Here is a 24,596-nt window from a genome sequence, read left to right as displayed (position 1 = left end):
CTCCACCCCGGAGTTACAGGTGACTTGTGGGGTCTGTGGACGTGTTGCACATCTCGATGTGAACGTGGGAGGTGATCCCGGGGTAAACACTTTGAACGTTCAGCAAAGTCCCGATCTTCTGGCCCTTCAAAACGTACCCAGTGTAACGCTCCGGGGCAATGTAGAAGATCTTAACGCAGTAACCTGGAATTAGAGAGAGAAATTCTATGAAAAATAATACTGATCCCACACTGTATATCCTTACTGTCACACTGAGCCCACACTTCTGACAATGCAGCATTCACCCAATGCTGCACTGGAGTGTTAGACGAGATTATGTGCTTAAGGGCTGGAGCAGGTATTGAACCATTGACCTGATTCACAAGTGAGAGAACGACCATTGAGCCAAGCACTGCGGCCCTTGTTTAGGTATCTCATTCTAAGGAGGCGGGCAGCAGAATTTCCCACATAAAGAGCCGAGTGATTTTATTCTACCCCCGGGGTCGAAACTCGGCCACCCCACAGTGACCTTGAACGCAGCATTTGATCAAGGATCAGACATGGATCCTCTTGCTCTGCGTAGCCCAGTGCCATTGGCTGCCTTACACACTCAGCCATCCGGGAGACCGAGTTTTGGTTGCGACTCAAGTACTTGAGTCAGTCAATCATTGAAGAGGGGTTCTCACTTAATCACGGTCAGCTTACCACACGCAACAGGCACAGGACAAGAGGACAGCTTGGTCATATTTATGAGTCCACCACTTGCCTTCCCTTGTCAGCTTGGCTCAGTGGGTAGCACCTTGGGCTTCAAGCCCACACCAGACCTTGACCGCGTATCCTTTGGACAGAGGATTGGCTAACTAACAGAAAACAGAAAGTCGGGATCAATGGTTCATTCTCTGGTTGGCAATCAGTAACTAGTGGGGTGCCGCAGGGATCAGTGCTGGGACCCCAACTATTTACAATCTATATTAATGACTTGGAAGAAGGGACTGGGTGTAACGTAGCCAAGTTTGCTGACGATACAAAGATGGGAGGAAAAGCAATGTGTGAGGAGGACACAAAAAATTTGCAAAAGGACATAGACAGGCTCAGTGAGTGGGCAAAAATTTGGCAGATGGAGTATAATGTGACAAAGTGTGAGGTCATGCACTTTGGCAGAAAAAAAATCAAAGACCAAGTTATTATTTAAATGGAGAGAGATTGCAAAGTGCTGCAGTACATCAGGACCTGGGGGTTACTTGTGCATGAAACACAAAAGGTTAGTATGTAGGTACAGCAAGTGATCAGGAAGGCCAATGGTATCTTGGCCTTTATTGCAAAGGGGATGGAGTATAAAAGCAGGGAAGTCTTGCTACAGTTATACAGGGTATTGGTGAGGCCACACCTGGAATACTGCGTGCAGTTTTGGTTTCCATATTTACGAAAGGATATACTTGCTTTGGAGGCAGTTCAGAGAAGGTTCACTCAGTTGATTCCGAGGATGAGGGGGTTGACTTATGAGGAAAGGTTGAGGAGGTTGGGCCTCTGCTCATTGGAATTCAGAAAAATGAGAGGTGATCTTATCGAAACGTATAAGATTATGAGGGGGCTTGACAAGGTGGATGCAGAGAGGATGTTTCCACTGATGGGGGAGACTAGAACTAGGGGGCATGGTCTTAGAATAAGGGGCCGCCCATTTAAAACTGAGATGAGGAGAAATTTCTTCTCTGAGATGGTTGTAAATCTGTGGAATTCTCTGCCCCAGAGAGCTGTGGAGGCTGGGTCATTGAATATATTTAAGGCGGAGATAGACAGATGTTTGAGCGATAAGGGAGTGAAGGGTTCTGGGGAGCGGGCGGGGAAGTGGAGCTGAGTCCATGATCGGATCAGCCATGATTGTATTGAATGGCGGAGCAGGCTCGAGGGGCCAAATGGCCAACTCCTGCTCCTATTTCTTATGTTCTTATGGAGATACTAGGGGCTGTACTGAGGGAGTGCTGCATTGTCGGAGGTGCCGTCCTTCAGGTGGGACGTTGAGAGGAGGGTCCCTGGGAACTCACTGTGCACACGGATGGGAAGGGTCCCACAGCAATAATGAAAGATGAGCAGGGGGAGTTCTCCTGGCCTACTGAAACAATATTCCTCCCTCAGCCAACACCCCACTGGTGTCATTCATTTTATGGCCAGTGGGATCTCACTCTGCACAAACTGGTTCCCGTGTTTCCACAATCAAGATTCACTCATTTAGGCAATTTATTATGTGGGAGATAGTGTGAGGAGTTCCTGAGAGATGTTACTAATTCACTCGACTAATTTACAGTTTAAAGCATCTTAGTTATCAAGGTAGGCTAAAAGGAATTGGGCGCTACACTTTAGAGAAATGTAGGCAGAATGGGGTTATAGGTTAATAGAATCATAAGATAATTCTATTAAAATGCATCTGTAAAGTCCTGTTGTTTAATGTAACAAAAAGCAGTTTTAAATCTCTCCCCAGATAGGGGCTTGTCCATTTCGAATTCCTGGATCCTACCGATATGCATGGCTTGAGACAGACCTGCATTCATATGGAGTCTTGTCACATACGATCAATTAAATAGGTTCGGGAGGATCGGGGGTCACAGATTTAAGTTGTACAAGGCTAGATCGGGGTCAGATGTCAGGAGGTGGTTCTTTACCCAGAGGACCTCTGGATCAGGCTGCTGTCTCGTGCGTTGGACGCTGATTGGCTGAATTCCTTTGGGCGAGAGCTGGAGCTGTTTCTGGGGTGGAGATCCCTCTTACAGGAGGTGGGTACTGCGGGGAGTTCAGGGCCAGAGTGATCTCCTGGGCGAGTTGGATCGGAGCAGAATTTCCCGTATTTTTTTTAACTCAAGTTGACCTGCGTTATCGAACTGTTTTTCCTCTCCCAGGAGACCACATGGGTTCGGGTGGGGTGTAGTGTATATGTTGTGTGGGATAGGAGGGTCTTTGCTTGTCTGTCGTTGTTCGTATGAATGCAGGTCGATCTTAAGCCACGTATATCGGTAGGATCTAGGAATTCGAAATGGACAAGCCCCCTATCTGGGGAGGGAGTTACAACCGCTTCCTGCTACATTATAAAGCAGGACTTTACGGATGCATTTTAATAGAATTCCGCTCTAAACTCAACAGCGAGAGATAATTACCAAACGTGAAGAAGCCCAGCGACTCAGAGAATCAGTCAGTGCCGGGGGAGGGCTCCCATTTGAATTATAGAATGATACAAGACAAAAGCATGCCATTCGGCCCATCGTTCTTGTGCTTCTGCTCCCTCCACCCTTGTGCAGCTGTGAATTTGAATTCCCTGATGATTTCGTGGGGAAATGGGGAGACAGGTTAGCAAGGAGCTGGCAGATTGGACTGAATGGAATGAACTCTTCTCACCTGCTCCTTCCAACTTTACTCCATTGTTAATCGCGTTTGTTTCCCTATAGGGGGTGGCCCGTCTCATCAGCCTGCCGCTGAAGGGGGCGTAAACTGTTGATCCGTTCCTGCAAACCACGTCGACCCCCTTGTGTGTGGTCCCACCCTTCCTGTACACGACAAAACACAGTCAGCCCCGAATACGATCATCTGTCGGTGAAATATTCCTAACGTCTGATGGACATGGCTATTACTGTACCGACAATTTCCACAGCACCCTCAGCACTGAGATCTCGCGTTCGAAGAGTACCAGTGGATCGCCCGTGGCATTGCTCACCATCAGAGTGTGACGTCTGAAGTGTGACAGGAAATAACGGCGCCTCTGACAGGAAGTGCGCTCGACAGGCTAGTACTGTGATGAGTTAAGACGGCCTGTGATCCTGTGTTGTAGAATTTATGGAAATGTTCTTCCCCCTTCAGCCTTCCAGCCCTTGGCACGTGCACTACAGGCTCCAAGTCTGACACCAACGCTCCATGTAACAGGAACATGGAGGTGATCGGGGCCACCAAAGCGGGGAGCAGGGAGAGGGAGTGAAACCGTTCTCTCTTCAGATAGTCCCTCCCCCCTGTGCTCGCTGACCTACATTGGCTTCCGGTTAACCAACGCCTCGATTTTAAAAATACTCATCTTTGTTTTCAAATCCCTCCATGGCCCTCGCCCCTCCCTATCTCTGCAACCCCTTCCCCATCCCCAGCCCTACAACCCTCTGCGCTCCTCCAATTCTGCCCTCCTGTCCATCCCTGATTATAATCGCTCCACCATCGCTGGCCGTGCCTTCAGCTGCCTGGGCCCCAAGCTCTGGAACTCCCTCCCTAAACCTCTCCGCCTCTCTAACCTCTCCATCCTACTTTAAGACGCTCCTTAAAACCGACCTCTTTGACCAATCTGTTGTAAGATGCGGCTCGGGGTCAAATGTTGTTTGATAACGCTCCTGTGAAGCACCATGGGACATTGTACTACATTAAAGGCGCTACATAAGTTCACATTGTTGCTGCTGTTGTTGAAGGAAGGTACAATTGTATGGATAACGACAGTGTCACAGTTACCTGGGAGCACCATAAGCCCCATTGCCATAGATATCAGTCCCTCTCACCCTGTTCCGCAGATTTCCAGCACAGAGCTTGCCCCATCTGCCAGCTGTAACTGTACGAGGGGGAAGTTAACACACAACACAGATCAGTTTATTTACTATAGTGGGTACAGATTCTAAAGTTGCAAGGCGCACTATAAGGAGAACCCTTTGTTGTTTGCACCATGGCTGGGCAGAATGTACAATTCTACGTCACACACTGATGGTGAAGCACATTCTTTGCAACAGGAATTCGGCAGATTTTAGATAGAGGAACAGCAAAGTGTGCGGGGAGTGAGGGGAGAGTGGGATTAGACTGGGTGGGATATTAAAGGGAGAGTGGGGAGAGTGGGATTAGACTGGGTGGGGTATTAAAGGGGGGAGTGAGGGGGAGAGTGGGATTAGACTGGGTGGGATATTAAAGGGTGCGGGGAGTGAGGGGGAGAGTGGGACTAGACTGGGTGGGGTATTAAAGGGGGGAGTGAGGGGGAGAGTGGGATTAGACTGGGTGGGATATTAAAGAATCGTGGAGAGAGGGGGAGAGTGGGATTAGACTGGGTGGGATATTAAAGGGTCGGGGAGTGAGGGGGAGAGTGGGATTAGACTGGGTGGGGTATTAAATGGGGAGGGGGAGAGTGGGATTAGACTAGGTGGGATATTAAATGGGGAGGGGGAGAGTGGGATTAGACTGGGTGGGATATTAAAGGTGGGGAGAGAGGGGAGAGTGGGATTAGACTGGGTGGGATATTAAATGGGGAGGGAGAGAGTGGGATTAGACTGGGTGGGATATTAAAGGGTCGGGGAGTGAGGGGGAGAGTGGGATTAGACTGGGTGGGGTATTAAATGGGGAGGGGGAGAGTGGGATTAGACTGGGTGGGATATTAAATGGGGAGGGGGAGAATGGGATTAGACTGGGTGGGATATTAAAGGTGGGGAGAGAGGGGAGAGTGGGATTAGACTGGGTGGGATATTAAAGGTGGGGAGAGAGGGGAGAGTGGGATTAGACTGGGTGGGATATTAAATGGGGAGGGGGAGAGTGGGATTAGACTGGGTGGGATATTAAATGGGGAGGGGGAGAGTGGGATTAGACTGGGTGGGATATCTGGAGTGTGGAACTACTCACACTTGGCTCCAGAGAACTCTGTAATGAAATGTACCACTGTGCAGGTAGTTCCCAGCAGGAGAAGCAGTGGGAAGATTGAGCAACACCCTGCAGTTTGAGCTGGTTAAATCCCAGCAAGGTCTGTACTCGCAGCTGGGGGCGGTGCTTGGATCCAGCAGCCAGTGTCCAAACTCTCGGTCCCCTGTGGGGGCAATGGTGCCCTCCAGACCGGCCAAACAAACCTCCCTCAGGAAATGGGGATGGGATTTGGGGCGTGTCAGACAGAGCTGCAAATTGCACTCACTGGAACGCATGATTTCAGCAGGGATGGTGATTAATGGGACGGGCTGAAGGGCACCTTAGAGCGACCTCAGGGAAACAACCCTCACAACAACTGACAGAGCGCAATCCTGTGTGAGCAGGAGAGTTCTGAACCGTTTCTTTAAACATTTTAGCGCAACAAAAGGGTTTGTGAATCCCAAATAATTCTACAGCGCTATCTCCGCCCACACTGGGGCTGTGCCGACTTACCCTGAGCGAGCAGAGTGAAGAGGATAAGTCCCCTCAGCATGACGGAGGCTCGGAATATCTGGGGAGAAAGTTCCGTCTATTATTGGATTAGCTTCCCGATTAGATCATCAGCTCAAACATTCTCAAATACTCGGCACACCCCGACCTGGCTTTAACCCTCCGCCTGCTGTGAGTGGTTATGGAGTCGTGAAAGGGGCCCATTCTATAACCCCATTCTGCTTTCTTGCGGCCACAGAGAATCTTACAGAGGGAGGCCATTTGGCCCATTGTGCCTGTGCTGGTTCTTTAGTACAGCTATCCAATTCATCGCACTCCCCGTGTCCCTGCCCCTGCCCCCTGCCCCGTGTCCCTGCCCCTGTCCCTGCCCCGTGACCCTGCCCTATGCCCCCTGCCCCCTGCCCCGTGTCCCTGCCCTTGTCCCTGCCCCGTGTCCCTGCCCCTGCCCCCTGCCCCTGTCCCTGCCCCTGTCCCTGCCCCTGTCCCTGCCCCTGTCCCTGCCCCTGTCCCTGCCCCTGCCCCCTGCCCCGTGACCCTGCCCCTGTCCCTGCCCCGTGACCCTGCCCCTGTCCCTGCCCCTGTCCCTGCCCTATGCTTCCTGCCCCCTGCCCTATGCCCCTGCCCCCTGCCCCTGCCCTATGCCCTTGCCCCGTGTCCCTGCCCCTGTCCTTGCCCCCTGCCCCGTGACCCTGCCCCTGTCCCTGCCCCTGTCCCTGCCCTATGCCCCCTGCCCCCTGCCCTATGCCCCTGCCCCGTCTCCCTGCCCCCTGCCCCTGCCCTATGCCCTTGCCCCGTGTCCCTGCCCCTGTCCTTGCCCATGTCCTTGCCCCCTGCCCCCTGTCCCTGCCCCTGTCCCTGCCCACTACTTAAATCTGTGTCCTCTGGTTACCGACCCTCCGGTGGACCAGTTTCTCCGAACTTGCTCCATCAAAACCCTTCGTGACTTTGACGGCCGCTAATAAATCTTCCAGTAACCGTCTCGACTCCAAGGAGAACAATCCCAACTTCTCCAGTTCCTCATCCCCTGGTACCGTTCCAGAAAATCTCTTGTCCCACTCTAAGGCCTCCTTCCTAAAGTGTGGTGCCCAGAATTGGACACAATGGAGGCACCTTTCAACAGGATTCACTGGCTGGAGATCTGAAGCATGGACCCTGACCGATTATTCTGCCAGCGAGCTGTAACATCTCCCGCCCCCACCCCACAGCCCCTCCCCACAGCCCCCTCCACACAGCCCCCTCCCCACAGACCCCTCCCCACAGCCCACTCCCCACAGCCCCCTCCCCACAGCCCCCTCCCCATAGCCCCCTCCCCACAGACCCCTCCCCACAGCCCCCTCCCCACAGACCCCTCCCCACAGCCCACTCCCCACAGCCCGCTCCACACAGCCCCCTCCCCACAGACACCCCCCTAAAGACCCCCTCCCCGCAGAACCCTCTCCACAGCCCCTTCCTCACAGACCCCTCCCCACAGCCCCCTCCCCACAGACCCCTCCCCACAGCCCACTCCCCACAGCCCACTCCCCACAGCCCCCTCCCCACAGCCCCCTCCCCACAGCCCCCTCCCCACAGAACCCTCTCCACAGCCCCTTCCTCACAGCCCCCTCCCCATAGCCCACTCCCCACAACCCCCTCCCCGCAGACCCCTCTCCACAGCCCCCTCCTCACAGCCCCCTCCCCATAGCCCCCTCCCCACAGCCCCCTCCTCACAGCCCCCTCCCCATAGCCCCCTCCCCACAGCCCACTCCCCACAGCTCCCTCCCCACAGCCCCCTCCCCACAGCTCCCTCCCCACAGCCCCCTCCCCACAGCCCCCTCCATACAGCCCCCTCCCCGCAGACTCCTCCCCACAGCCCCCTCCCCACAGCCCCCTCCACACAGCCCACTCCCCACAGACCCCCCCCACAGACCCCCCCCACCACAGCCCCCTCTCCACAGCCCCCTCTCCACAGCCCCCTCTCCACAGACCCCCCCACCACAGCCCCCTCCCCACAGCCCTCTCCCCCCCACAGACCCCCCCCCCACAGGCCCCTCCCGCAGACAGCACCAAATGGAGACCAGTTAACTTAGCACGGAGCAGCCATGACATCTCGGTCTTTCTTGACATGCACGGCTCACCAAAGAGTGAGATTAATCACAAATGATTTCAACAGACATGGCTCTTACCCCAGCACGTAGTCACACCCACTCACTGTGGATTCTGGAATGGCCACACTGAGTTGGGGCCAATTCGGCAATGTGTTTTACTGGCAAGGGGCTGGAGGAAGTGGGAAGGCTCAATAACTGGCTGGCCAATTAGAGCAGCCGAACTCAGGGTCTTGATCTAAGGGGCCCAGGACTTTGTCACATTACCATTTGCCAACGTTTACTGTTTACTGAAGAGCCATGAGCAGGCAGCGAGCTGGTTGGGAAATGTTGACAGTGACTGGGTACTGGGGGGTATGTAAGGACATTCACTCACTGATACCCCATGAACTCAGTCGCTGACCACAGCTGAACACTCACCAAGGCCACCGTCGAGGTGGTCATTAACCAACTTGACAAACTCTGGCTTCAATCCTTTGTTGGCTTCCCTTCAATGATTAATCCTGCGGCTGGAATTCAGCCTTTGATGGAGCCTAACGGCACATCCTGTATTGGACTGTTCAGCCACCGAAGGACTCACTTTAAGAGTGGATTCTGAGGGACTGCCTATGATGATGATCAAGTAATGCAAGTCATGGTCAATGCCATTTTAATCACCTCACGTGAGGAAGTTGCCAGATTTTGTTCCCCCTAATTGGCCTTGGGGTTTTATTCTGGTTTATCTCCTCTCTCTCAGGAGATTACACGGCACCGAGAGGGTATGGGATATATTAATTGTAATGTACAAAGCATCATAAATATATGTGAAAGGTTAGTTGGACCAACTAGGTTTTTTTATCCTGTCCGCCATTTTGCAAGTCAGTTATCATCACCATCGTAGTCAGTCCCTCGGAATCGAGGAAGACTTGCTTCCATTCTAAAAGTGAGTCCTCAGGTGACTGAACAGTCCAATACGAGAGCCACAATCCCTGTCACAGGTGGGACAGACAGTGGTTGAGGGAAGGGGAGGGTGGGACTGGTTTGCCGCACGCTCCTTCCGCTGCCTGCGCTTGGTTTCTGCATGCTCTCGGCGACGAGACTCGAGGTGCTCAGCGCCCTCTCGGATGCACTTCCTCCACTTAGGGCGGACTGGTCTTTGGCCGGGGACTCCCAGGTGTCGGTGGGGGATGTTGCACTTTATCAGGGAGGCTTTGAGGGTGGTCCCTGTAACGTTTCCTCTGTCCACCTGGGGCTCGCTTGCCGTGTAGGAGTTCCGAGTAGAGCGCTTGCTTTGGGAGTCTCGTGTCTGGGGGCATGTGCACAATGTGGCCCTGCCCAGCGGAGCTGGTCGAGTGTGGTCAGTGCTTCGATGCTGGGGATGTTGGATGTCCAAGTAACTGATACTAATGTGGAACTACAGCCGTGCACAGCACAGCAAGAGGCTGTTTGGCTGATGGTGTCTTCGCCAGACACTAATCCCACTGCCCCGCTCTCTTCCGGTAAACTCGTAGCTGCCTCTGCATCAAAACGTTTCTTTAAAAGCTGCGTTGGGCTCTGTCTCAGCTGTTCCATGAGATGAAGAATTCCATGCTGTAACTAAACTTCCCCTAAACCTCTCGCCTCACTCTCTTACATCGAGTTTACGGCACAGAAAGAGGCTGTTCTGCCCGACGGGTCTGTGCCGGGGTTTATGCCCCACACACCCTTCCTCTCACTGCTCAGTATGTCCGTCTATTCCTCTCTCTGGCACATGCTGATCTGGTGTCGTCAGCTACACATATTTCCCTCCCGAACAGCAGGGGTTCTTGGTAACCCCAACCCTGCCTCGGCTCACTCCACAGCGATGGTGTTCCTCGGCCCGCTATTCCCTGTGTGTTAACCGCACTCGGTGAACCCATTTACATACAAACCAAAGAAAGACTTGCATTTATATACCGCCTTTCACGACCTCGCAAAAGCATTTTACAGCCGGCGCAGTACTTTTTGAAGTGTAGTCACTGTTGTAATGTAGGAAACAAAACACTAATCTTTGTACAGCAAGCTCCCACACACTGCAAGATTAGAACGTCCAGGTAACCTGCACTACTGAGCTTGGGTACACAATTGCCAGGGATAGCTCCCTGCTCTTCTCTGAAATAGTGCCGCAGGATCTTTTATATCAATCCAAGGGAGCAGTTTAATGTCTCATCCGAAAGACGGTACCTCCGACAGTGCGGTGCTCCCTCAGTACTGCCCCTCCAACAGTGCGGGGCTCCCTCAGTACTGCCCCTCCGACAGTGCGGCACTCCCTCAGTACTGCCCCTCCGACAGTGCGGCACTCCCTCAGTACTGCCCCTCCGACAGTGCGGCACTCCCTCAGTACTGCCCCTCCGACAGTGCGGCGCTTCCTCAGTACTGCCCCTCCGACAGTGCGGCACTCCCTCAGCACTGCCCCTCCGACAGTGCGGCACTCCCTCAGTACTGCCCCTCCGACAGTGCGGCACTCCCTCAGTACTGCCCCTCCGACAGTGCGGCACTCCCTCAGTACTGCCCCTCCGACAGTGCGGCACTCCCTCAGTACTGCCCCTCCGACAGTGTGGCGCTCCCTCAGTACTGCCCCTGCGACAGTGCGGCGCTTCCTCAGTACTGCCCCTCCGACAGTGCGGCACTCCCTCAGTACTGCCCCTCCGACAGTGCGGCACTCCCTCAGTACTGCCCCTCCGACAGTGCGGCACTCCCTCAGTACTGCCCCTCCGACAGTGTGGTGCCCCCTCAGTACTGCCCCTCCGACAGTGCGGCACTCCCTCAGTATTGGCCCTCCGACAGTGCGGCACTCCCTCAGTACTGCCCCTCCGACAGTGCGGCACTCCCTCAGTACTGCCCCTCCGACAGTGCGGCACTCCCTCAGTACTGCCCCTCCGACAGTGCGGCGCTCCCTCAGTACTGCCCCTCCGACAGTGCGGCACTCCCTCAGTACTGCCCCTCCGACAGTGCGGGGCTCCCTCAGTACTGCTCCTCCGACAGTGCGGCGCTTCCTCAGTACTGCCCCTGCGACAGTGCGGCGCTTCCTCAGTACTGCCCCTCCAACAGTGCGGCGCTCCCTCAGTACTGCCCCTCCGACAGCGCGGCACTCCCTCAGTACTGCCCCTCCAACAGTGCGGCGCTCCCTCAGTACTGCCCCTCCGACAGTGCGGCGCTCCCTCAGTACTGCCCCTCCGACAGTGCGGTGCTCCCTCAGTACTGCCCCTCCGACAGTGCGGGGCTCCCTCAGTACTGCCCCTCCGACAGTACGGCGCTCCCTCAGTACTGCCCCTCCGACAGTGCGGGGCTCCCTCAGTACTGCCCCTCCGACAGTACGGCACTCCCTCAGTACTGCCCCTCCGACAGTGCGGGGCTCCCTCAGCACTGTACTGCAGTGACAGGCTAGAATTTTGTGCTCAAGTCTCTGGAGTGGGACTTGAACCCAGGACCTCCTGACTCCGAGACGAGTTTGCCGCCCACTGAGCCCCAGCTGACCCTGAACAAGGTCCTTAATGACAGGGAGCTGACGGGGATTCCCATCATCCTTTAGTCATTTACCCTTTGGTGATGATTGTGCTGGTGGAGCTGAGGAGGTTCCGAGGCGGATAATAATGAACAGGTGTCGGGTCGAGGCAGCACGGTGAACACTGGAGTGTTCCTGGGTACACAGGTCGGGTGCTGGTGACGCAGCCTTGCATACCGTTGAATCCCCAGCTGCTGATGTAGCTGCTCTCAGTATTGGGTTCTCCGTGTCCCTGACATGGACAGGTTTCTGCTACTGTACATTGATCATTGACCCTCGTAGGACCGCGGTGAATGTCGATTGAGGACATCATCAGGCTGGCGTCAAAGCTCCTGCTGATAGCCACTGTGTGAACGTGTATATCAATGGCCAATCGAACGATCAACTGGAGAGAGCCTGGTCCTGGAATTAACCCAGAACAGTCCGCCACATAGAGAGAAGGGGAGGGAACAAACACCGACATCATGGTACAGCACAGCACGGCGTTAGATACAGAGTAAAGCTCCCTCTACACTGTCCCATCAAACACTCCCAGGGCAGGTACAGGGGGTTAGATACAGAGTAAAGCTCCCTCTACACTGTCCCATCAAACACTCCCAGGGCAGGTACAGGGGGTTAGATACAGAGTAAAGCTCCCTCTACACTGTCCCCATCAAACACTCCCAGGGCGGGTACAGGGGGTTAGATACAGAGTAAAGCTCCCTCTACACTGTCCCATCAAACACTCCCAGGGCAGGTACAGGGGGTTAGATACAGAGTAAAGCTCCCTCTACACTGTCCCATCAAATACTCCCAGGGCAGGTACAGGGGGTTAGATACAGAGTAAAGCTCCCCCTACACTGTCCCATCAAACACTCCCAGGGCAGGTACAGGGGGTTAGATACAGAGTAAAGCTCCCCCTACACTGTCCCATCAAACACTCCCAAGGCAGGTACAGGGGGTTAGATACAGAGTAAAGCTCTCTCTACACTGTCCCATCAAACACTCTCAGGGCAGGTACAGGGAGTTAGATACAGAGTAAAGCTCTCTCTACACTGTCCCATCAAACACTCTCAGGGCAGGTACAGGGGGTTAGATACAGAGTAAAGCTCCCTCTACACTGTCCCATCAAACACTCTCAGGGCAGGTACAGGGGGTTAGATACAGAGTAAAGCTCTCTCTACACTGTCCCATCAAACACTCCCAGGGCAGGTACAGGGGGTTAGATACAGAGTAAAGTTCCCTCTACACTGTCTCATCAAACACTGCCAGGGCAGGTACAGGGGGTTAGATACAGAGTAAAGTTCCCTCTACACTGTCTCATCAAACACTCCCAGGGCAGGTACAGCACGGGGTTAGATACAGAGTAAAGCTCCCTCTACACTGTCCCATCAAACACTCCCAGGGCAGGTACAGGGGGTTAGATACAGAGTGAGGCTCCCTCTACACTGTCCCATCAAACACTCCCAGGGCAGGTACAGGGGGTTAGATACAGAGTGAGGCTCGCTCTGTATCTAACCCGTGCTGGGGTAGGAGCAGGGAGGAATGGGACGTATTGGATAGGTTTTTGACAGGGGCAGCATTGGCCGATTGGCCTCCTGCTGTGTGGTATAATTCTGTGATAACTGCTGACAGGAGTTACTGGTGAATGACCCTCAGCCCAGGTAATATTGTTGGGGTCACTAACTGATGTGGTACAGCTTCGGGTCCCCTCCTTTGTTAACTGTTCTCTATAATGATTAATCTCGCTGGTCTGAGCTCTGCCCGTGAGCCTGGACTGAAGTGATTCTCAGAGTGATGGAGTGCGAGGTTGAAAACATTGTGTAGTATGAATTTATATCCATGGAGGAATCTCCGTCAGTGAAGCACGTGTAGGTTGAGCCAGGGTTGAGATTTCTCTCGTTCCTTGCCCCGTCCTGTCTATGTTGGTCAGTCTGTATCTCGTGCCGTTGGGCTGTTACCTTGGTGAACTGCTCCATTACCGGTATGATGGACCCAATGGCCTCCTGCGTGGTATCACTCGATGAGAATGCCGAATTTAACCTTTCAGGTGGCCACCAAATCAAGCCGCCAGATGAAGACCTAATGGCCTCGAGTATGGGGCAGCAGCAAAAAGAAAGCCCTGCATTTATATAGAGCTTTTCATTAACTCAGGACGTCCCAACGTGTTTTACAGCCAACTCCTTCTGTAAATCAGGAAACACAGCTGCCAATTTACGCACAGGAAGCACTGACAAACATTGTCACAGGCAGTCCCTCGAAACGAGGAGGACTTGCTCCCACACCGACAAGGGATGAGTTCTCAGGTGGTTCAATGAAGGACCTAATATTCTGGATCTACACGTTGAAGGGTGGAAGATGCCTGTGGATGGATTGTTTAACGTGGGCTGACCGTTGCACACCAGCCACCACACGGGGTTGACAGAGCGAGGGCTTGGTCCAGTGGCAAGGGTTAACCAGGACTGCTGGAGACCAGTTCTGCTGCACGGACCCAGTGCACACACATATCGCAGTGTGGGCTGGGCCTGTGCTGCCCCTGGGCCCTCGCCTCTCCTGGGCTTCGATCACGTCCCTCTACAATCTCTCGCCGCTCCTTCGCCCTGACCTCGCTGCTCCTGCTGCACCTGCCCACACTGCAGTCAGTTGTCACCCTCCTGCAGCAGCACGCGCTGCTCCCTGCCGTGGTATACCGCCGCATGCTGCTCCCTCTAATGGCCCCGGACAGCCGATGGTCTAGCAGGCCGGGACCGCGGTGATTTCCGGGCCAGGACGCTGCACCCTGCTCCCTCTAATGACAAACTGACAAAAGTAATGTGTGAATGACCAAATAATCTGTTTCAGTGATGTTGGTCGAGAGATAAATATTGGCCCCAGGACACTGGGGATAATTTCCCCTGCTCTTCTTCAAAATAGTGCCCTGGGATCTTTTATATCCACCTGAGAGAGCTGACAGGGCCTCGGTTTAACATCTCATCCAAAAGAAGGCCCCTCCAACAGAGCAGCACTCCCTCAGTACTGCCCCTCTGACAGTGTGGCACTCCCTCAGTACTGCCCCTCCGACAGTGTGGCACTCCCTCAGTACTGCCCCTCCGACAGTGTGGCACTCCCTCAGTACTGCCCCTCCGACAGTGCGGCACTCCCTCAGTACTGCCCCTCCGACAGTGCGGCAGTCCCTCAGTACTGCCCCTCCGACAGTGCAGCACTCCCTCAGTCCTGCCCCTCCGATAGTGCGGCACTCCCTCAGTACTGCCCCTCCGACAATGTGGCACTCCCTCAGTACTGCCCCTCCGATAGTGCGGCACTCCCTCAGTACTGCCCCTCCGACAGTGCAACTCTCCCTCAGTACTGCCCCTCCGACAGTGCAGCACTCCCTCAGTCCTGCCCCTCCAACAGTGCGGCACTCCCTCAGTACTGCCCCTCCGACAGTGCAACTCTCCCTCAGTACTGCCCCTCCGACAGTGCAGCACTCCCTCAGTCCTGCCCCTCCGATAGTGCGGCACTCCCTCAGTACTGCCTCTCCGACAGTGCAACTCTCCCTCAGTACTGCCCCTCCGACAGTGTGGCACTCCCTCAGTCCTGCCCCTCCGATAGTGCGGCACTCCCTCAGTACTGCCCCTCCGACAGTGCAACTCTCCCTCAGTACTGCCCCTCCGACAGTGCAACTCTCCCTCAGTACTGCCCCTCCGACAGTGCAGCACTCCCTCAGTCCTGCCCCTCTGACAGTGCGACTCTCCCTCAGTACTGCCCCTCCAACAGTGCGGCACTCCCTCAGCACTGCACTGGGAGTGTCAGTGTAGATTATTGTTTGTGCTCGAGTCCCTGGAGTGGGGCTTGAACCCACAACCTTGTAACTCAGAGGCTCGAGGGCTGCCCAGTGAACCACAGCTGGCACATATCTGGCCATGGGGATAGAGCAGTGGGTAGGGCTGGGATTAATTGGATTGCTCTAACAAACCGCCGATACAGACATTATCAGCTGAAGGCTTACTTCTGGTGCTGTCTGTCTCTGGGATTCTCTGATTTCCACCCTCTCTGCCCATTATCACATCCAATGTGGTCCTTTTATGAACCCAGAGTCTTGCCGGCCTGAATCCAGCTGGCTGTGCCATGTGAAGAGCTTCCTGATATCAGTTCTGCATTTGGTTTTCACGAGTTTGAAACCGTTCCCACTCATTCTACTTTGGCGGTTTCATTCGAAGTATCGTGTGAGTGTCAGGCTGGGAGGAGAGGAACTTGAAGGCTCGTGGGTCTCTGGGCTGGGTTTTTGCCCGGAGGCTTCTGGGGCCGGTAATGGGGGTGGGTCATTAAATGATGTGCCGCAAAATGGTTTGTGTCGGCGGCTACGAAACGGATCAGCGGGGGCCTGTGTGTGAGGCAGATCGCTAAGGGAGACGCTCCAGACCCCTCTTAGGGTGCTAGGCTGGATGAGCGGCTGGAAATCCCGAGCTAAAGAGCCCCCCTTGGAGCCCCCTAACCCTGTTATGTCCGAGGATGCTCTGATATCGAGGCAGTGTGTTGTGCTTGAACTGTAGTGACCTGAGTCCTTTATTAGTTAACTTCAGAGTGAGGGTCACACCTGGTGGCCTGCCTTTGATACTAGGCCAGGCACACCTGTACAGGTAAGCTACAAGTCTCCCACTGCAGTGCCCTCTGGTGCACACCTTGTAATAGTACCAACAGTGGCCATCTGGGATACACGACAGAAACATGGGGCTAGACTTTCCCCGAGAGCCCCTCAGTGCCCGATTGGCCGCTCAGAAAAACCGCTGGCGTTTGCCGAATGACGCTGTTGACAATTTCCACTTTTATGTGAAAACGAATCGCCCGGCGGGAAAATGGGCCTTGCAGCTTTATTCTCGGCGGTTGAGGGGGATCCAAGTAAAACGGGCGGCCATTGCCGGAATGGACGGTAAGTGTTTAAAATCTAGCCCCAGGCTGTGGTTGGGCCTAGGGAGGGGGAAAAAAACAATAAAACAAAACGTACAAAGTATTCCCAAGACACTTTTATACCTAATCGCTGTTTTAAAATGACAAATAAATAAATAAAGGAGCTTTGACTGACCTTGCTTTGCGGAATGCTCACCAACCGCCCTGGTTAAGCAGCTTTCACCGGGCGGTTCCCTCGGCGATCTGGACCTGCTTCCGTTGAGGCCAAATTTACGCCCTGGCGATTTTTTTCAGCGGTGCGTGTCGGCGGTTTGGCCCCGGTGGGCGTGTTTAGATTTGGGCGATATCACTAAAAAGCTAAGCGGGGGACTTTCGCCGGGCTGGAAAAATGATCGGAAAATCCAGCCCATAGAAAGTTACAGCGCAGGAGGAGGTCATTCCGGCCCATCGTGTCCGCCCCGGCCGGCAAAGAGCCGCACGGCCCTCGGTCAGCAGCCCTGAAGGTTACTGATAAACCCACGAACAATGACGGAAAGGTAAAGAGTACCCAGCCCAACCAGTCCGCCCCACACAACTGTGACACCCCTTATACTGAAACATTCTACACTCCACCCCAACCGGAGCCATGGGATCTCCTGGGAGAGGCAAAACCAGATAAAAACCCAGGCCAATTTAGGGAGAAAAATAGGCCTCCTTGCAAAAATGAGAATTAGGACACAAAGCCCAGAAAACAATCCCAATATATTACCACCCCCCCAAATAAAGATGAATCTCAAAAAGGAAAAGAAAGCAGACTCAGTCGCACTTACCTCGTACGGTCATTGCTTCCCCGGCTTCAGCCGGAACAGCTCGGACTGCCCGCGTTCCCTGGCGGCCCCACTAGGGGGCGCTACAGGTACCACTACAACCGAATTTCATACCGCTGTCGAAACCGCGGGACACTGCAGAGCGGCGCGATGCAGCTGGGTGGCACCGCTCTACGTCTCGGCAAAACCGGCACCGAATGTCCCGGCCGGTAACCATCTCCAGACCCATTACCGCCTCCCCCCGGGGCACCAACAGAGGCGGAGCCAAGCGAGGGTCCAGTTCATCTTTGTCCAGTCACACCGAAGTCGTGTTCTGCATGATGCTTTACCGTACCCTTTGAGATATTGGCCCAGAAATCCCGGCCTCTCCAGGTCGGTACGGAGTGTGTACGGACCCAGGAAGGCTTCGGAAAAGCGGGTTTACGGCACGCAACGCTCATGCGCTGAATGCCGGCTTTTCCGATCTGCCAGGTTTCTGCCTTGACCACATCCTTCGCATCTCGGGAGCGAGGACATTCGCACGGGCAGGATTGTGGGAATTACCCATATCTGGCCCGGCTAAGGTCCTCAAAACTCTCGCGCCTGATAAAAGCCGGCGCATAGCCTACTGTTACAGTTTTAAAATACACAAAAACATTTTAAAATCAAGTTATAAAAACACATTTTATTGCTAAAAACCCTCCCCACTGCGGTAAGTTTATTTTAAAGCATAATTTTTTAAACTTTTTTTTAAAATCGGGAAATATATATTTGTTAAATACATTAATAACTTTAATTTAAATTAATAAAAATATGTTGTGCATTTTTCTATCTTTTATTAGTGTTTTGGGGGTGTTTCTCATTCATATTAAAGGAGTTTTGTAAGTCTGAAACTCTTATTACTATGGACTATGAGCTGAGTCCATGATCGGATCAGCCAGGATCGTATTAAATGGCGGAGCAGGCTCGAGGGGCCGAATGGCCGACTCCTGCTTCTATTTCTTATGTTCTTTTGTTCTAATGAACGAGAATACACTGCACCCGATTGGCTGCCCAGAGCCATGTGACTCCAGCTCCCGCCCTGCGCATATGCCAACGTGCACGCGCTGCGATGCGCAGTCAGGAGAGGCCTCAGGACCGGGATCTCACGTGGGCCCAGCAGCTTCAGGTCGGTGTGCATCTTTGTTCTAAAATCCATTCGAACACCCGGGGGAAGGAGAAACCGGGCTTTCTGGGCCGTTATGTCCCTCCTTTAGAAGAATGAGAGGTGATCTCAATGAAATGTAGAACATTCTTAGCGGGCTTGCTGCTGATACCAAGCTCGGAGTGTCATGTATTCAACCAGCATTGTAACCCATGTATAAACTGACCTAAGTTGTACACCGTGAGAGCACTGACCACTAGGTGGGAGACACTCCTAACCTGGACCTTCGGGTATAAAAGGGGAAGCTCCACCCACCTTCATCACTTGAGTGCTAAGGAATAAAGGACAGGTCACAGACTGACCTTCTCTCTTACACAAAGCAGATCATTCCGGTGCTAGGCAGCGCCATGGTAGTCGTGACCCACAAAGATTCGGAGAGCAGGTTGCCACTCTGGGTTGTCCCGGGGGACAGTCCCGCACTACTGGGGAGGAGTTGGCTTGCTGTCATGAACTGGAAATGGGGCGATGTCAATGCAATTTCCTCTGTGGAGCGAGTATCATGCTCACAGATCCTGGACAAATTTGACTCATTATTTCAACCCGGCATTGGCACTTTCATGGGGGCCAAGGTAGTGATTCACATAAACCCGGACGCCAGGCCAGTACACCACAAGGCCAGAGCGGTGCCGTACGTGATGCGGGAAAAGATAGAAGGTGAATTGGACCACCTGCTGAGGGAAGGCATCATCTCGCCAGTCGAATTCAGTGACTGGGCGAGCCCGATTGTGCCGGTGCTCAAGGCGGATGGGTCGGTCAGGAGATGTGGTCATTACAAGGCCACCATCAATTGGGATTCACTCCAAGACCAGTACCCGCTACCGAGAGCGGAGGACCTCTTTGCGACGCTATCCGGTGGCAAACTTTTTTCAAAGTTGGACCTGACCTCAGCTTACATGACCCAGGAGCTGGCGAGTGAGTCGAAGAAGCTGACCACCATCACGACACACAAGGGGTTGTTTGAATACAACAGATGTCCGTTCGGGATTCGCTCGGTTGCCGCGATCTTCCAACGAAATATGGAAAGCCTCCTCAAGTCGATTCCAGGGATGGTGGTTTTTCAGGACGACATCCTCATTACAGGTTACGATACTGAAGAACACCTCCACAACCTGGAGGAGGTGCTACGCAGACTGGACCGGGTAGGTCTGCGACTGAAAAAGGCGAAGTGCGTCTTCCTAGCTCCAGAGGTAGAATTCCTGGGGAGGAGGGTAGCAGCAGACGGGATCAGCCCTACTGTATCCAAGACGGAAGCGATCCAGAGAGCACCCAGACCCCGTAACATGACGGAGCTGCGATCGTTCCGGGGGCTCCTGAACTATTTTGGTAACTTTCTTCCCAAATTGAGCACGCTGCTAGAGCCGCTACACGTGCTCCTACGCAAAGGTCGCGAATGGGTCTGGGGGGACAGCCAGGAAAGGGCTTTTAATAGAGCACGCAATTTGTTATGTTCCAACAATCTGTTAACGCTATATGACCCATGTAAGAAACTTGTGTTAACGTGCAATGCGTCGTCCTGTGGGGTTGGGTGTGTGTTGCAGCATGTCAATGCCAAGGGTCAGTTACAGCCAGTAGCTTATGCCTCCAGGAGTCTGTCCCAGGCAGAAAGGGGCTACGGGATGGTAGAAAAGGAGGCGCTCGCATGTGTATATGCGCTAAAGAAAATGCACCAGTACCTGTTTGGCAGGAAATTTGAGCTGGAGACAGATCACAAACCCCTAACGTCCCTTTTGGCCGACAACAAGGCCATAAATGCAAACGCATCGGCCCGCATACAGAGGTGGGCACTCACGTTAGCTGCCTATGACTACACAATTCGGCACAGACCGGGCACCGAAAACTGCGCCGATGCACTCAGCAGGCTCCCACTAGCCACCACTGAGGGGGCAATCGAGCATGCTGCTGAGATGGTCATGGCTGTTGAAGCTTTCGGAAGCGAAGGCTCACCCATGACAGCCCGTCAGATTAAAGTCTGGACAAATAGAGACCCGCTATTGTCTCTAGTCAACAAATGTGTCCTGAATGGGGACTGGGCAGCCACGTACAGGGCATGCCCTGAGGAATTTAAACCATTTCACAGGCGCAAGGATGAACTCTCGATTCAGGCCGATTGCCTACTGTGGGGAAACCGCGTAGTCATGCCCCAGATGGGCAGAGAGGTGTTCATCAGAGAACTCCACAATGAGCACCCGGGCATTGTCACGATGAAGGCAATTGCCAGGTCACACGTTTGGTGACCAGGGATAGACGCAGATCTGGAACTTTGTGTTCGCAGGTGCAACACGTGTGCCCAGCTGGGCAATGCGCCCAGGGAAGCTCCCCTTAGCCCCTGGCCATGGCCCGCCAAGCCTTGGTCACGCATCCATGTGGACTACGCAGGTCCTTTCATGGGAAAAATGTTTTTGGTTGTAGTAGACGCCTACTCCAAATGGATCGAGTGTGACATTTTAAATTCAAGCACATCCTCTGCCACGGTAGAAAGTCTACGGGCAATGTTCGCCGCCCACGGTCTACCGGACATCTTGGTCAGCAACAATGGCCCGTGCTTCACAAGCACTGAATTCCAGGACTTCATGGCAGGCAATGGAATTAACCATGTTAGAACGGCACCGTTCAAGCCGGCCTCAAACGGCCAGGCAGAACGAACAGTGCAGATAATCAAACAGGGGATGCTCAGAATCCAAGGGGGTTCCCTACAAACCCGCTTATCACGCCTCCTGTTGGCCTATAGATCCTGACCACATTCACTCACAGGGGTTCCACGCGCAGAGCTACTAATGAAAAGGACGCTCAAAACCCGGTTATCCCTCATACACCCCACCATGAAAGAAATTGTCGAGAGCAGGCGCCAGTCACAATATGACTACCATGACAGGAATGCGAGGGCGCGATGTATTGATGTAAATGATCCTGTTTTTGTCCTCAACTACGCTGCAGGGCCCAAATGGTTCACAGGCACTGTGGTTGCCAAAGAGGGAAATAGGATTCTGGTAGTTAACCTTACCAATGGACAAATCTGCCGCAAACATGTGGATCAAACAAAAAGGAGGTTCAGCAACCCCATAGAAGAAGCAGAGGAAGAACACGATATAGAGTTCACTCCACCACAGGTGACCGAACACCGGAACCAAAGGGAGGAGAGCCCAGTCACTGTGGGCAGTCTGGACAGGCCTGAGGCACCGCAAACAGCAGACACTCAGGCCAGCGCCCAACAACCGGAGCCCCAACTCAGGCGTTCTACAAGGGAGCGTAAACCACCAGAGAGACTCAACCTGTGATCCCAATAAGACTTTGGGGGGGGAGGTGATGTCATCTATTCAACCAGCATTGTAACCCATGTATAAACTGACCTAAGTTGTACACCGTGAGAACACTGACCACTAGGTGGGAGACACTCCGAACCTGGACCTTCAGGTATAAAAGGGAAGCTCCCCCCACCTTCATCACTTGAGTGCTGAGGAATAAAGGACAGGTCACAGACTGACCTTCTCTCAAGCATGGGCCTTGTGTGCATTTATACTGTATAGTAAGGACGTATCACGGAGGGCAGTGGAATTGGAGGGGGCACGGAATAATGTCAGTCGATCGCAAATTAATGCAGGAATATAACGTGGAGTGGAGCCTGTATTAACAGACACTCAGAATAAAGGGGCACTGACTGAGAGAGCCAAATAACTGACAAAATCTACAAGAGGCATCCCTGAAACCAGCAGGTTTGCAGCTGATTAGCGGCTGATCAGAATTGCGGTGACAATTTTTACAGTGCATCGCATCAACAACTTGGAATTCTGGAGAATGTCCCAAGGTGCTTCTCAGGACCGATTATCAAACAAAATTTGTTGCTTTGCCACGTAAAGGGATATTAGGGCAGATGACCAAAAACTTGGTCAAATGTTTTAAGGAGCATCTTAAAAGAGGAGAGAGAGAGGCGGAGAGGTTTAGGGAGGGCGTTCCAGAGCTTGGGGCCCAGGCAACAGAAGGCACGGCCACCGATGGTGGAGCGATTATAATCAGGGATGGTCAGGAGGGCAGAATTAGAGGAGCGCAGACATCTCGGGGGGGTGGTGGGGCTGGAGGGGATTACAGAGATAGGGAGGGGCGAGGGCCATGGAGGGATTTGTTAACAAGGATGAGAGTTTTTTTATTCGAGGCATTGCTCAACTGGGCAATGTAGGTCAGCGAGCACAAGGGGTGATAGAAACATAGAAACATAGAAAATAGGTGCAGGAGTAGGCCATTCAGCCCTTCTAGCCTGCACTGCCATTCAATGAGTTCATGGCTGAACATGCAACTTCAGTACCCCCTTCCTGCTTTCTCACCATACCCCTTGATCCCCCGAGTAGTAAGGACTTCATCTAACTCCCTTTTGAATATATTTAGTGAATTGGCCTCAACTACTTTCTGTGGTAGAGAATTCCACAGATTCACCACTCTCTGGGTGAAGAAGTTTCTCCTCATCTCGGTCCTAAATGGCTTACCCCTTATCCTTAGACTGTGACCCCTGGTTCTAGACTTCCCCAACATTGGGAATATTCTTCCTGCATCTAACCTGTCTGAACCCATCAGAATTTTAAACGTTTCTATGAGGTCCCCTCTCATTCTTCTGAACTCCAGTGAATACAAGCCCAGTTGATCCAGTCTTTCTTGATATGTCAGTCCCGCCATCCCGGGAATCAGTCTGGTGAACCTTCGCTGCACTCCCTCAATAGCAAGAATGTCCTTCCTCAAGTTAGGAGACCAAAACTGAACACAATAACTCCAGGTGTGGCCTCACCAAGGCCCTGTACAACTGTAGCAACACCTCCCTGCCCCTGTACACAAATCCCCTCGCTATGAAGGCCAACATGCCATTTGCTTTCTTAACCGCCTGCTGTACCTGCATGCCAACCTTCAATGACTGATGTACCATGACACCCAGGTCTCGTTGCACCTCCCCTTTTCCTAATCTGTCACCATTCAGATAATAGTCTGTCTCTCTGTTTTTACCATCAAAGTGGATAACCTCACATTTATCCACATTATATTTCATCTGCCATGCATTTTCCCACTCACCTAACCTATCCAAGTCGCTCTGCAGCCTCATAGCATCCTCCTCGCAGCTCACACTGCCACCCAACTTAGTATGAAGGACCTGTTTCCCTTAGAAGAGGGGTCAACAACCAGGGGGCACAGATTTAAAGTAATTGGTAGAAGGTTCAGAGGGGATTTGAGGGGAAATCACTGGAACTCACTGCCTGAAAGGGTGATAGAGGCAGAAACCCTCAGCACATTTAAAAAGTACTTGGATGTGCACCTGAAGTGCCGTAACCTACAGGGCTACGGACCGAAAGCTGGAAAGTGGGATTAGGCTGGGTAGCTCTTGGTCGGCCGGCGAGGACACGATGGGCTGAATGGCCTCCTTCCGTGCTGTAAATTTCTCTGATTCCATGATGTGCAATTAACATTTTAAACGAGTCTCCTAAAACACAGAGTGAGTAAAGTCAGATAGGGGATAAAAATTCCTCAAGGGACACACAGGGTAAGATAAAGGGAAAAGGGAAGCTTAGGACAGATAGTGAGAACTCGACACTGCAGAAACTCGAGAGGGGTATAAAAAGAGCAGGGGTGCAGGATCAGAACAGCCACGATATTATTGGATGGTGGAGCAGGCTCGAGGAGCCGAATGGCCGACGCCTGCTCCTTACGTACTTATGTTAATTGTTGAAAAAGTACCCATATTTTACTTGAGGCATCTGATTCAGAATGTTCATTGTAACATGAACATGTCACTGTGGAAAGAGTGAGACAGACTGTAGAGCAAGGGTCAGGTTATTGTGAAACAGCAAATCTCAATTCCAGAAGAAGAATATTGACCATGACATGATTTGAACCAACAGCTTTCTGATCTAGAGTCAGACACACTACCATTGTACCACAAGGTCTACAGTGCAGCCTGCCCATGTTTGTATACATGAAGGTTCCTGAAACACAGTTTCATTGACCCTGCATTGGTGCAATGAAAGGGCTTTAAAATCCCCGGGGGAGAGATATCCCGGTCACTGGGCCTTCCAGTAACACTG

General features: G+C 53.1%; 1 protein-coding gene across 1 annotated transcript; it reads right to left on the bottom strand.

Moving 5' to 3' along the window:
- Positions 1-13: 13 nt before the first annotated feature.
- Positions 14-18,516, bottom strand: LOC139232845 (leukocyte cell-derived chemotaxin-2-like). Its single transcript, XM_070863337.1, has 7 exons — positions 18,378-18,516; positions 17,692-17,761; positions 6,996-7,173; positions 6,106-6,163; positions 4,450-4,546; positions 3,364-3,512; positions 14-183 (listed from the first exon to the last, which is right to left on the bottom strand). The coding sequence occupies exons 1-7, from the start codon at positions 18,514-18,516 to the stop codon at positions 14-16; spliced, it is 861 nt and encodes a 286-aa protein (XP_070719438.1).
- Between the last annotated feature and the right edge of the window lie 6,080 nt (positions 18,517-24,596).

Source organism: Pristiophorus japonicus, chromosome 20, assembly GCF_044704955.1.
Source record: "Pristiophorus japonicus isolate sPriJap1 chromosome 20, sPriJap1.hap1, whole genome shotgun sequence".
NCBI classification, from domain to species: Eukaryota; Metazoa; Chordata; class Chondrichthyes; family Pristiophoridae; genus Pristiophorus; species Pristiophorus japonicus.
Note: the sequence above shows the minus strand (reverse complement) of the source record. Positions and strands in the feature narration are given on the sequence as shown.